The sequence below is a fragment of the Petromyzon marinus genome, chromosome 48 (genome assembly GCF_048934315.1).
Source record: "Petromyzon marinus isolate PM22_M1 ecotype Great Lakes invasive population chromosome 48, UKy_Petmar_22M1.pri1.0, whole genome shotgun sequence".
NCBI classification, from domain to species: Eukaryota; Metazoa; Chordata; class Hyperoartia; order Petromyzontiformes; family Petromyzontidae; genus Petromyzon; species Petromyzon marinus.
In genome coordinates this window covers 2,758,814-2,772,524 of record NC_133714.1, presented here as the reverse complement: position 1 = coordinate 2,772,524, position 13,711 = coordinate 2,758,814, and the positions used below count along the sequence as shown (strand labels likewise).

Here is a 13,711-nt window from a genome sequence, read left to right as displayed (position 1 = left end):
CCTTGCGCGTAAGGCACACGCGCAGCCGGGAACAACGTGCGCTGGTGTACGATTGTGATCCTTTACATCATGAGGCCTCCCCTTTGCCAGTACCAAAATATAATTTTAAAAAATCCCTTTTGGCCTCATCTGGTCGAACACCGTATGACACTAGGCTCTAAGGAAAGCCGTCTCTGGTGTGGACCAATCAATTTCAAGGACAATGCATACATTATCAGTGTGTTTTTTGTTTGCATTCTGACCGCAGGTATTGTGGTTAATGTAAACATGATTCCCTGTAAATAAAGGTTTCAGTTTTGTTGCCAGAAAAAAGGGGGAAAAAAACCTATTATTATTTTTGTGATCCTGTTCAATAACTTGAGTGCACACGGGGGCGCCGCCTTTGAGAGCCAACCACCACCCCACCGAGATGTAACACAAAATAACCGTTCAGCGTCGTTTGCGGAGGGTGTTAATAGCTAAATAAATAACTCCCTCCTTCCCGTTACTTGTCTTTCCACTTGAAAAAAATGTATCGCTTACACAACCCACCAGCCACAAGGCCTTCTGGAGAATCCACCTTATCAGCATCATTGCCTCAAAGCAAGCATAATAAGGATTCCATTAACCAATTGCTGGTGAACTGCCCAATGTTTATAGGCCCAAGACCTTTCCTGTAATACAAATAAAAATCGGTCCCCGTTCAACACCAAGCTATATGATACAAAACAACAAACTAATCAAATTTTGATTTAAAGCTTTCGTGACTGCAGTAATTCATATTCTCAGCTCTTTCGGTAAAGTCACGTTGAAGGGAAAACAATAAAATATATAAAACAATATAAAACAATAAAAATTATCACGTGTGATGACCGTTTGTGTTATGGTCGAAACGTCGTGAGAATTTTCATTGTTTTATATATATTTGTATTATTTTATTGTTTTCCCTTCAACGTGACTTTACCGAAAGAGCTAAGAATATGAAAAACAAACTAATCAGTGAAGATACAGCAGGCGCTCCGTGCCCGCGAAAAATTACGTGAACTCTTCGGAAGCCACCAAGACGGCTCGGCCAGCACGGCGCTGTGCGCTGGGTCCCCAAGGTCACTTAATCAAACACAATTCCGGGTCAACTCAAGACGCCGTCCCCCGCTGGTTGCTGGCCAATGACCCCTCGCCTAGTAAGGCTGCACCCCACCACCGCTTTTGTGGGCAATCCACGGGGGTGTGGTTGATTAATTCATTTCCAACTGGGCCCCTGTCCCAACGAGTCCTGCGGTGGAAATTCCCAATGGATATAGCGACATCAAAGTGATCTTCTGAGCAACAACGGAAGCCCCTTCTCGTTGGCTAATAGTTCAAAACATCACTCATAATAAAGGTTTTTTTTGGGTTATATCGTGTAAATATAAATGTGTCGTTATGAATACCGGTCGCAAAAGCCTACGTGTTAAACTCAAAACAGCATATTCATCCAAAGCGGGCTAGACACCTGAACAATTATTTGCACAACCAAAGAGCCGAACAGATTGTTTCAAAGCAGAGTCCGCCAGTCTCCACTATGCGCAACCAGTTGGGCTACTGAAAACTGGTTGCAGATGTCAGCATGCAACCAAGTTGCCCAAATGATCTCTCAGCTTAAAAACAATGAAACAAATATTTTTTGGTTGTACAAACTAAAGCCATTCTGACTGTTCTGGATTTTACTGCGACTTTCTGTAGCTTGTCCTGAAGATGTTTGGCGTAGTTTCAAGCGAAACGTCTCGTAACTGAAGGATTGTTCTTTGACTTACCAGTGAGAACTGAAATAAGAAAAATTTGCACGTTAGACGCTTGCACACGCGACAATTTTACTTATTTGGCTGTGGCAGCGGGGGGGGGGGTCTAACGATGCAGAAGTGACCAGACCGTTACGAGGCCTCGCCCAAAAAAAATATATTCCCAATTAACATCACGGCTTACATTTTCATTTTCTAAAATCACCAACTCTTCCCCAAAAAGTGGTTGACCAAAACGTTTTCACCAGTCAATATCTTGATACTGGCGAAAGGATCCCATAGTTTTAAGGTTGACAAGCTTCAAAACTGCACACTACCAATGCGATCAAAGTGTGAAACTGTCCCACGTGGAGCCACATGCGGTGAGAAATAGCCGTTATAAAAATGCCTTCATGAAGATGGAGACTGAACACGGCTGACGACAACGATGACAATGAAGTGGCGTGCAATTCCCGACTAGTTTTACACTTGCTGTCCAAACCCACACTGCGAGCTCATCTTATTTTCCTTGCTTGGGGATTTTGCTGCGACCACATCAAACCCCGGGCCCGCTGGAACTTGTGGGAAAGAGCAAACCGAGAGAGAAAAACGGAATTAAACAAAAATCGCCCAACCGTAATCCGAAACGCCCCCCCCCCCATGATGCCCACGTGCTCAGCAGCTCGGCTTAATTGTTCCAGTGCATCTTTTAATCAGAGCCACAAGCCGAACCGGAGCCACTGCCTGTACCGTGGACGGACGCACACGCGAATGGTGCACACGGGTTTGCCAACTTCACACTCGCTTCGCTACAGGGTTTACCATAGGGGGAGGCACAAGATGGGTGGGATGTTCTGGTGGGTGGGGTGTTCTGGTGGGTAGGTGAATATGTGAATAGTAGAATGGGTGGTAGGGTTAAGCGGTTAAGTTGGTGAGAATGTGGACTAGTTGGTGTCTATGGATAGGTGGGTGGCTTAGCTAAGTTTATAAGTGGGTAGGTGTGTGTTGTATGCATGTGTGTGTGGGTAGGTGGCCGAGTGTGGGAGGGTGGATATGTGGTAAGTGGGTAAGTTAGTATGTAGGTGGGTGGGTAGGTTAAGGTGGATGGATGTGTGGTTGGCTATGTGGACATGGGTGGGTAGGCAGGAGTGGTAATGTGGGTAGCTGTGTTGATATGTGTCCGAATGTGTGGTAGGTGAGCAGGGTGGGTAGATTATTGCCAAAGGGCTCATTAGCAAGAAGAAACGGCCATCGAAAATGTCAACATGGCTCCCATTCTTCTCCGCTCATATCCATTTTAGCACCAAATAATACAAACGCACCGAGTCACCTTCATGTCTGTAAACGCATACGATTTAAGTGTTTACTCTGATCTATTTTTATTTTTGTCGGTAATGATTCAACAAATTTCATTATAACGCCTCGCATGTTCCTCCTCTGAAATGTGAGCAGGATGTGCTTATGTAAACGAGCACAATCAGCTCGGCATCAGCTATACAGTGGGAAAGCTTCGTTACAGATATTCACCAGGCATAATGCAACTATCACCGTGCTCTGTTCTACATTACTAGGGGGTCTAGTATGGCAGTCGAGGATTAGTGTCCCAAGCTAGCCCTAGCACGCAAAGCTACAAAGTGCTGTGAAAGTGAGACCACAGCGGCAGCGCACTACGACGACACGTGTGCCTTGCCGTGCACATTTACCTTGCCTTTGACATGCAAGGCGGTCACGTCACAACCACTGAAGACACATGAAACATGGGATTCCACTTGGGTTTCATGAGGGGTTACCGTTGAGACTGTCATGTATTATAATCCATCAGGAAATCTTTCCTTGACCAAAAAGGCAATCCACATTTTCTGAAGGCCAACCTCCTTCAGAGACGAAACAAAAAAATATATCAAACTATTTTTTTATTTAACCACAAAAGGCCCACTGAGCTATATACCTCCTTTTTCACAAGTGACCCGGCTATCACAAATGATAGCTCAACGAAGCGGCTTATCACGTGGAAATTCAGAGCAGCCAAATCCCCTAAACGCATGTTTCTAAATGTGGAGGGGAAAATTCACACGACTACAGGGAGAGAGAAACATGCAAACCCCAAATATACAGCAGGTGTCAGGATCAGGATCGAACCCACAACCTCCTGTATACCAGGCGAGATCATTAACATCTCACCACCGAGACGGCAGAACAGATCTAGCCAGGACTACACACATCTGTGTCTTTGGCATATCCTGCGAAGCTTGATGCCTTCTTGCTGCATGTCTGGCATGTACAAAAATGCAAGTGTCTGCCTCTTCATTGGTATAAGGGGGGCATTTGTAGGCAGATCGTTTGGTTGCTAATAACAGTTTCTCCCAATGTCACTTTGAATTATTAGTATGCTTGTTTCCCCAGGAAAGCCTTAATACTCAAGATTTTTACAGTAAGGTCATGACCAATTTTTGCAGTCGGAGGTGGTATTGTATAATTCTCATTTATTTCAAGGTAATTTTCCACCATTAGGATATTTCGGCCAAGACTAGTAAGCAATGTTTTTTACCTATGGGAGAGAACTGTAGAACCCGGAGGAGACCCATGCAGAACAGGAGCGGTAACAAACGCCACACAGAAAAGGCACCAGAGTTGGGTATCGTACCTAGCTTCTTCTTGTTGTGAGGCGCAAATGTTACCAACTGAGCTACCCCGATTAAAAGCACCCTTCAGACATAAGCTCACTTGGACTTTCTCCCAAGGGGGTGTGCTTCAGATTCAGCGTTTACTCAATATCACAAAAGGGTGTTTGACAATCCCACGCGACATTTATTTTACTTTAATTGCATCGTAAAACACTACAAAGAGTGTCCGTAGAAAGCAGAATTAATTTGAGCACGGTCAAAACGTCACAGGCACGAAGATAAATCAATAAGTGCCATTGTATACAATGGACATTCGTGGGGTAAAATTGGTGGCCATCTTGGAAAAAATAGCAACATTCCTGGATTTTCAGGAAGATTCCCCCCCCCCACCCCCTTGATAAATTACCCAAAATGAACTCCTGAATCAGGAAATAATTCTGAAAACGATTACCAGTTCGGCAATTATTGTTGTTAAATAACCCAAGTACGTGGGTTGTAAGTAGGCGGGTAAGAGGGAAGGAGGTGGTAAGTAGACATGTAGACAGGTCGGTGAGCTGGACGGCGGTCGGCAGCCAAGCAAATAATTATGTGGGTACACATACACTGTACTGGAATGAATACCATTAACAAACGTACAATAATTTACAGCCCTTTGCAAACACACCGCTGGATTTAAAGTCTGCTTCACACCGTGTCTGGCATGAGGCTTGTTCGACTATATTTGTATTTTTTTAAGTGATTTGTTTACTTTTCCTATACTTTTATTTCCTATTGTGTTTTTGTATTGTTTGTTGTAACATTGGGCCCTGCCCCCTGCTGGACATCTGTGAAAAAGAGGTTTACAGCTCATCGGATTCCTGCGGGATAAATATTCTGATTCTGATATATATCACTACGCTGGTCAAAGTGGGTTGGTGAAGGAGGGGCCCATGACCGGTACGAACATATAACTCACCACTGTTAGCCATGACCAGGAATTAAACCCAGATTGCAAACACCAACCACTGCTTGCCGCCAGTAATTATTAAAGTAAAAATAGAATGCCACCCCGCTATCAAACCAACGGTCAAGTGGGGACAGCAAACCTTGGACCCAGCGGGAGGATCATGTGAAGCCGTTTCGTTCGCATGGGCCACCTCCAGTTGTCTCTCCCCCAGCTCCCACCACCACCCTCCTCACCCCTCTGCCCCCACCTACATGTCAGGCGAGCGAGCAGGGCCCCCAACACCATCATCGCCCACCACCCACCGCCCCAGCTGTCCTTCAGCTCTACCCACAGCGATTCAACACGGAACACCAAATGACCCTTGCACAACGCGCGTCTGTACACTGCACGTATGTTTGTGTGCGTGTACATGCGTGTCAGCGCAGTGCCACATATGCCAGTCACCCTCGACTGCAGGATGAACTGTGAAACCGGGTTATGTTCTGTGATTATCTGTCAGTGAAACCTTTGCCAACGCTCATGCCGTTAAAATTCACCCGAGGTTGGCACGACTGTGGTTTTGTCACTTGCCACTTATGGGGGCATGTGAAGCCGTTTCGTTTGTGCACGTGGTGTGCATGTGTGGCAATGTGGTCGGCACAATGCACCACAATCCCCGCACGACCGAGCTTTGAATCCTTGGCACATTAAGGGAATGGACACGCACAAAGTACACGGACCTGCCCTAGGGTAGCGCAGCCTATCTTGATTACCTGGTGTGGCTGTGTGGTGTGGTCATGAACATCAGAACTGAGAACATACAGCCTGCCCAGTTGACCCATTTTGTGTGCGATGCTGAACTGAAATAGATGCTCGCTGACGGCACTTACCGCCAACTCTCTGTACAGTGGAATGGCTCTTAGTGAGCATGGCAATCACACACTAAAAAGAGTGGAACAGACGATGCACATACGCGCGCACGCACACACACACCGCACAACAGAAATATACCCAGCTGCACTCACAAGATTACCATACACACACGAACACACGGTCAGACTCACATGAGCACGACTATGCAACTTTGCGGACTCTGGCTCGAATATAATGCTCCGCCACCTGTATTTTTTTTATGACAAGCACACCACACACACGCAAGTAAATATATATATTTTACGCCCGCCTTTCTTAATGTGCCTCTTGCTTAGGCGCCGCGCAATTTGCGCCCGCACTCGGACACACGCTCCCCTATCGACGACGTGTGGGAGAGAGAGAGAGAGGGGGAAGAAAAAAAAGCGCCGGGAATGAACTCCACACCCTGTGGTGGCTGTGGCCGTGGCCATGTTGACGAGGACCCATTGAGCTTGAGTTCTTTTTTTTCTATATTCTAATAGCGATGTCAGCTGTGCGCGCGCGCTCTCATAACGCCTCGATTTCTTCTCTCCCCGATGCAGGCCAGCAACGCCGAAGGGCTTTACGAATGAACGCGACGGCAACCCCACGGCCGTGTGGCCATGTTGCCGCCGTGCTCTCTTGCTACCGGTATTTTTTTTTGGTTTCTCCTCGTCTCTCCGGGAGTTCTCAGTGGGCCCCCCTTTCAGGCAAAGGGCCAGCCACCGAATTCCTGCAATAACGAACGAACCGACACGCAGCGACGTTGCCGTCTTGTCACACGAAAGCTCGATGGCCACCCGCGCTGGTGCAACACACGTTAAGGATATTTTGCAGCGATGAAGATAACATTACAATTTTGTTTTCTATGTCCTCCACATCCTGTGGGCAACTACAACCCACCGCCCCCACCCCACCGCCTCCCAACTCCACCCTACAAAGAGCGGCGGCATTAATTTTATGAATTAGCCACGTAGTGGGAATTGAGGCCCGGAGTCTGATGATTCCACTGTCGACGGTGAAGAAAGTGGCGGGGGGGATCCTTTTAGCTGGGCAACATCCAAGGGCTAAACCACCTGCTCCGTTAGCGCCCGAGAGCGGTTTAGCTTGGCTCCCCCCGACCACGAGCTTGTGGACACGTCTGCTGAATCCTAATAATAAATACCGTGCAGTGTCTCACTCTCTCGCTGCCACGTTGCGCGTTTTGGCCTTTTGCGTTTTATCCGTTTTTTTGGTTTGGCGGAGGGGGGGGGGTTCTCCGTGAGAAACCTTGAACGCAGCTAATAGGACGTAGACGCCGTCTCCCTACGCCGGGAGACAGTCAGGAGGCCACAAATTACAACCGATTGCGACCGTGCACTGACGCCATTTCCTTTGTGTAAGTCACTCTTCGTGTAAATGTGTTTTGCTTGGCGTCCCTTACTTTTTGCTCTGAGAAAAGGCTTGATAAATTCCAACAAAGTATATTAACTTGACCAACATTTACCCCCTCGCTGGAAGCTCAAGTGGGTTGTAATTCTGACACGGGTCAATGGTTATGTTTCACGGGGTATATGGTAAGTCTACGGTGGAGTTACGGTCAAGACTGAGAGAGCCTTGGGTTACATTGCTGGCTGGGGTTTGTATTAAAAGCTAAAGGGTTACAAAAAAAACCAGCACGAGATAACATTCAATACTAAACGCCCAGTCGTACAAATGGAAACGCAACACGGCCGCACACAAACTCTAATCCCCTAATTCGCATGCCATCCCATACCCTGCATCTCCTTTTCCATGCCCTACCATGACTGGTATTTTAATGTCCATGCCCTCTAATGCCCTCCTATGCCCACCCTTCCCAATGCTTTCCCCCCATACCTCGCAAACTTAATTATCCTGCCCTCCCAATGTGACGCCCTCCCATGCCTGAAATTAATGCACACGCCTTCCAATGTCCTCAAAACACCTGGAATATTTATTCCAAATTTCTTCAAAACCATGCCCTCTCGTGTCTTCCATCTCAATCTCCTTGTCCTCTCCAATGTCTCCTTAAACTTTCTCTACCTATGCCCTGCAAATGGCATGCCCCCCTCCCCTCTCCATGTCTTGCCCCCCTCCCCTCTCCATGTCTTGCCCCACAAAGCCGATGCCCCAAAATACCTGGTATCTCCCTTCCAATGAAATGCTCTCTAATCCAACTCCAATTCCCATGCCTTCTACTGCCATGCTCGTCAACGCCGTGCCCTCCACAAAGTCAAATTTTTCCAAAGCCAGAAATCATTTCAATTCCCACGCCATCCCATTTCATGGACTTTCCAGATCTAACACCTTACATCCCACCTTCCTCCAAAACCCAAGGCACTTGGCCCCTTCTCCTTGCCTTGCCACCCTATTCCTCTCCCAAACCCCTGACCATCCCCCACCATTCCTCAGAACCCGTCACCACTTCGTTCACATCTTCCCCACCCACCCTTCTTGCCCCGTACCTTCACGCGAAACCGCAGCAGCGCCAGGCGGATGAAGTGCGCCAGGCCCACGGGCGGGATGAACCACACCTTGGGCGGCGGCGTGCCCTTGCTCTGCACGTGGGCCACGATCTGCTGGGCCGTGTGCCTCTCGCACGCCTGCCGCTTGGTCCACTCGGGCAGGCGACCCTTCTCCAGCGCCCCGCTGAAGAACACCACCAGCTCGATGTTGGCCTGCGCGCAAGACCTGCTCAGCGCCGCCAAGAAGCCCAGCATCTGGTTCCACTGGCCGCCGCTCACCCAGTCGGTGAAAAAGCCCCCGTAGAGGCGGCCCAGGCAGTTCTCTGCATCCACCAAGAGACGCAGAGGCCCCGGCGAAGGCTGCTGATGATGGTGCTGCTGCTGTTGATGGTGATGTTGCTGCTGGCCCGATAGTGGTGGTGGTGGAGCTGCTGATGGTCCTCTTGAGCGGCCGTGTTGACCCGAGGTGTGGACACCACCACCACCCCCCGCCGCTGCCGGTGCTCCTGGAACCCCGCCAGAGATGCCCCGGGCGAGCCTTTGAAGTTCCACGGGTACCACGGCTCCCGGGCAATGCTTCTCTATGTAATCTTGTAGCCCTTGAATGCCCATTGCGGTCAATGTGCGGCCAACGTCGTCAGCCTTGTTGTCTGGGCGCTGCCACCACGTATGTGTAAAGCAGCACCACACAGCGCCGCCGAGCACAGTACCGCTCAATTTAGTTGCAATTAATTAAATGCAATTATAATAAACGTTTGAAATGTTCGGCTTCTTTTTACGTCCAATGGTGGGCTATTAATGTGAACTGACGGGTGCTGTTCAGTGCTGTTAATTGACTTAACCGGCTCTGGTATATCCTCGGGTTAATAGAATCATAAGACGACTGCAGCAATGACCTTTAATCGTAGCGCTATGGTTATAATAACCGTTATTGGTTATGTATTATGCGAGTACAGTATGAGCATTATATTTTATTTATTTAAGTACAGTACACATGTCCTCTTGCCGATATGCATGAAAACAAGCGAACGGGCCGCGACCCCAAAAAAAAACCAACCATTTAGTGACCAATGATAAAAACATTAAAACATTATCCTGCGTCGCGTTTAAATTTGGCTCATGTTGGTTGAAGTTACGCGCGGGTGAATTAGCCACATCGCTCGACCGCCATGTGCTTGCTGCTCACATCGCCATTTTCCCCCAGAAGGTGCGAACTGCGCATGCGCGCACGCGGGCCTCCACCCCCCACCCACCCCCGGGAGGAGGGGGAGGAAGACGAGAGGCGGTACCTCAAAGAAGTGAATATTTATTTAAAATTATTAATTATTATTTGTCCAGATTCTAGTGTTGGGGTAGCACGCGCGCAGCAACAACAGCAACACCACAAAGACGAACGCGATTGCGGTTTTTTTTCCCACCAGCTAAGACGTACAAGAGGGTCGCGTCTCTCACCTCACGTGACATCGGAAGCCGGCGGCCATCTTACGTAGGGGACAGCTTTACCCCCCACCACCACCACCACGCCATTCGATTTCAATGGAGTGGTGGTGGTGGGTGGAGGCACGAGGTTGTCAATGGGCGTTGTGGCATCGCCGACGCCATCACCGTGCGGGTTGTAAACGAAACCCCCCCCCATCCCCATCATGCCCCGACCACCACCGCCGCCGCCGCCAACCCCTTAACCAACATGGGCAGGCTGCTCGGCTGTGGGGGAGTGCGGCCGGCCACGTTTTGCCAATGGAGTCGCTGCCCCGCCCCCCCCCGTTAAACGTGCGGCGACGTCACGGCCGTAGGTCTCACGGGTCAAGTTCGTGAGATGGGAAATAGTAAAAATTGAGATTTAGAACGCGCGTGCAATGCTTGCGGCAGATCGCATACACGTTTGACACTGGAAATGTTATTTTATGCGATGCACTGAACAACTTTAAAGTTAACGTACAAAGCTTTACTTGTACTTTTGAGGACCCATTATTTGCAAGTATTGGTCACTGAACTCCATAATTGTCCAAGCCCATGCCCAAATGTACCATCTGCAAGCCTCTCTTTGTCAATCCACTGCTGGGGGTTGTGGGAGTTATGTGACCATACTTCAAGATGTTCAGTGCAAGTTAAAGAAGTACAGCACAATAAGGTTTGTTTTCTACACAGCCCTCTGCTTTCAACTACGTAGCCCGGCAATAGCCTATAACACTTATTATAGTATGAATATGAATAATATTGGGCTTGTTTTCACACGAAACGCTCACCGATTCTCAAGAAAAAAATCAAGGTCGTGCCAGTTTTTTGCAGTAGGGGGTCAATTATGCAAACGTGTAATCCCAAAATGTGTCATTTGCAGGTAGTGGTTCTGCATTAACAGCTTGGCCAATACGAGTTACATTCATAGTATGGATAGGGTGGTTTCGGCTATAGGAGGAAATCAGAGAACCCAGAGAAGCCCATGCAGAACAGCGGAAGAACATTCAAATACCACATCGTAAAGGAGCCCCGGTCAGAAATAAAACCAACTTCTTGCTGTAAGGCACAAATGTTCCCACTTTTCACCATAATCATGTGTGTCGACATGTGTTTACATTGTACCATGTTATACACGCTTTAATCATTTGTTTTTAATATTGTTGTGTTCTGCCGGATGACAAAATTACCTGGAATGTGCTCATCATGGATGAGTGCTTTGATGGGCAACCACCAACGCATAATAAAAACAGGCACTATAAGGCATTACAGCAAGAAGCAGGGACCATCACTTCCATGCGTTGTCTCTCTGTGGCAGCCCTCCGCCGTCTGGAACGCGATCTTATTCCACAATCGCAGCATCCAATCTACACGTCCTACTTTGAGACACTTAAAAACCACCCGCCCCGCTTCTTTCGCCCCGGCTTTCCAGCGATAATGAGCTTGGCGCCGTGCCTTAACAGTCACGGCCATTTATGTTTCACATATTGGACTGTACGTGTAACATTGCATTGTTATTATTGGGGGACAGCAAAGGGGCAGTGCAGTAAATCCAGTTTCGTGCCTGGCCCACCTTAACCAAACCACACGGGCCAGCGTTAAATATGGACAAATCACCTTCACGACCCATACGGTATGGGGAGGCCCTCTTCCAAGCAGTGGATTGAAAAATTGGCTGTGCATGTGTAACGACATAAATGGGCCGTTCTATGGCGACAGCGTGTGTACTATACACAAGGGCTCACAAGAGGACAGGTTCCAGATGTCACGGAGGTCGGGTCAGGACATGAGTCTGGGCGAACCCGCGAGAGCACGTGACCGGGCGAGGGGGCACGGGGGGGTCCCCAGAAGGGGGTGAGCGGGCCACGTGATGTGGACCCAGACTCTTCGCGAAGGATCGAGAAGGGGGGCGTGACCGGGGGCGTGACCAGGGGCGGAACCCGGTCACCCCACAGGAGATAAAAGCCGAGCACCGAGAGGGAGCGTGGCTGATCAACCCGGCAAAGAAGTCGTCTTCTCCGATCTTCGCTCTTCAGTAAGCGACGACACGACGGCGTGTCAGCAGTTCTGGTTCAATCATATATGGAATCCGTTCAAGTGGTTAGGTGGTTAGGAACGGTGGCCACTGCCTTACGTAGTTAACCTGTAATGTACATAGTCGCTAAGAATGTACATAGTTAACCTTGGAACGTTGAATAGTGTTGGTTGTATTCTTGGTTCTTTCGGTAAAGTCACGTAGAAGGGAAACAATAAAAGAATAAATAAATATAAAACAATAAAATTCTCACGACGTTCCGACTGCAACACAAGCAATCATCATCAGGTGTGAAAACCACAGAAAATTTGAAAAAAATGTCTTGCTGTGGTTTTCACACCTGATGATGATTGCTTGTGTTGCAGTCGGAACGTCGTGAGAATTTTATAGCGAAATATTTATTTATTATTTTATTGTTTCCCTTCTACATGACTTTACCGAAAGAACCAAGAATATGAATTCCTGCAGTCACGAAAGCTTTAAATCAGTGTTGTTTGTGTTAGAGAATAAAACGTGTTGTCCCTCAGTCTTGGTGTGCGCCTGATTAGAACACACTACACATGTGCTCGTGTTCTCTCACTCGCTTTAGTTATGAACCCTTGTAAGAGACCTGTCATCTCGATGGGTTCTCACCTAGTGAATGAAAGTCTGTTAGTGTTATTATCCACTGCTGGATGAAAGGCCTCCCAATGCCATCGCCATCCCCCTTGGTCCTGCGATGTTGCATAACCCCATTCACTGCTGCACATCAACCGGTCTCATGTGGGCATCTGTGCCACCAACCCTCTGGGTAAACAAGCATAATAATAAAACTCCGTGCAGCTGTTAATGTTTACGATCTAGACGTTAATATTCTCCTCTGATGCCTCTTCTACATTAAGTGCCTTCAATAGCACCTTGCCTTAAAATATACCTGTTGTGGTGGTTCCATGACTTGCGGTGCTAAAATTACCGCACTGCCAAATGCTACCTCTCACCTCTGGTGTCCTGAAGATAAGTGCGCTGCCGAAGTTAGTCACAAGGGACCACAGCTGCTCAACGTACAATGGCAGTGACGGGGTGTAAGGCTACATTGGGACGCCAGGGATGTCTAATTGGTCTTATCACTCACTATTCAAGGCAGGTGCAACTATTAAATAGGTGTAACTATTTCTCGGACATTAAATTGGTTGAAATGATCAATGCATTAGCAGTAATCTTGTCTAATGAGTGGGTCACGATAACTCTCGTAGACATCCAACGTAAATATATTTTTGGCATAAAGTTATGTTATTAAGGAGTTACCTTATAGAATAACAGCCAAATTGATCTAAGGGTCACCCAAAACTTGGTAATAAAATACCAGTGCTAAAAGTATTCACCTTGTTTGTCATTACGTGACATTGCAAGGTTATAACATTAGGTGTGAAGTAATCTCATAATGCAATTATCGCAAATTAAATACTGAGAGCGAATTTTGTAAATCACTCCAGAAACCATGCATATGTACGATTTATCTTCCTTGTTTTGCTATTGTGGTTCATGTAGCAGCCATTCGGGGCTGATATGAACGCATCACGTACAACATATAGGAATAACAC

The 13,711-nt window shown here is 47.8% G+C and overlaps 1 protein-coding gene across 2 annotated transcripts in view; it reads right to left on the bottom strand.

The window, feature by feature from the left end:
* Positions 1–9,896, bottom strand: part of LOC116952779 (family with sequence similarity 120 member A) — a 46,044-nt gene extending 36,148 nt beyond the window's left edge. For both annotated transcript variants that reach the window (XM_032972405.2, XM_076074459.1), the window contains exon 1: positions 8,642–9,896. In XM_032972405.2, the coding sequence (XP_032828296.2) occupies positions 8,642–9,253 (612 nt within the window). In that variant the 5' untranslated portion in view covers positions 9,254–9,896. The remainder of the gene's footprint in view (positions 1–8,641) is intronic.
* Between the last annotated feature and the right edge of the window lie 3,815 nt (positions 9,897–13,711).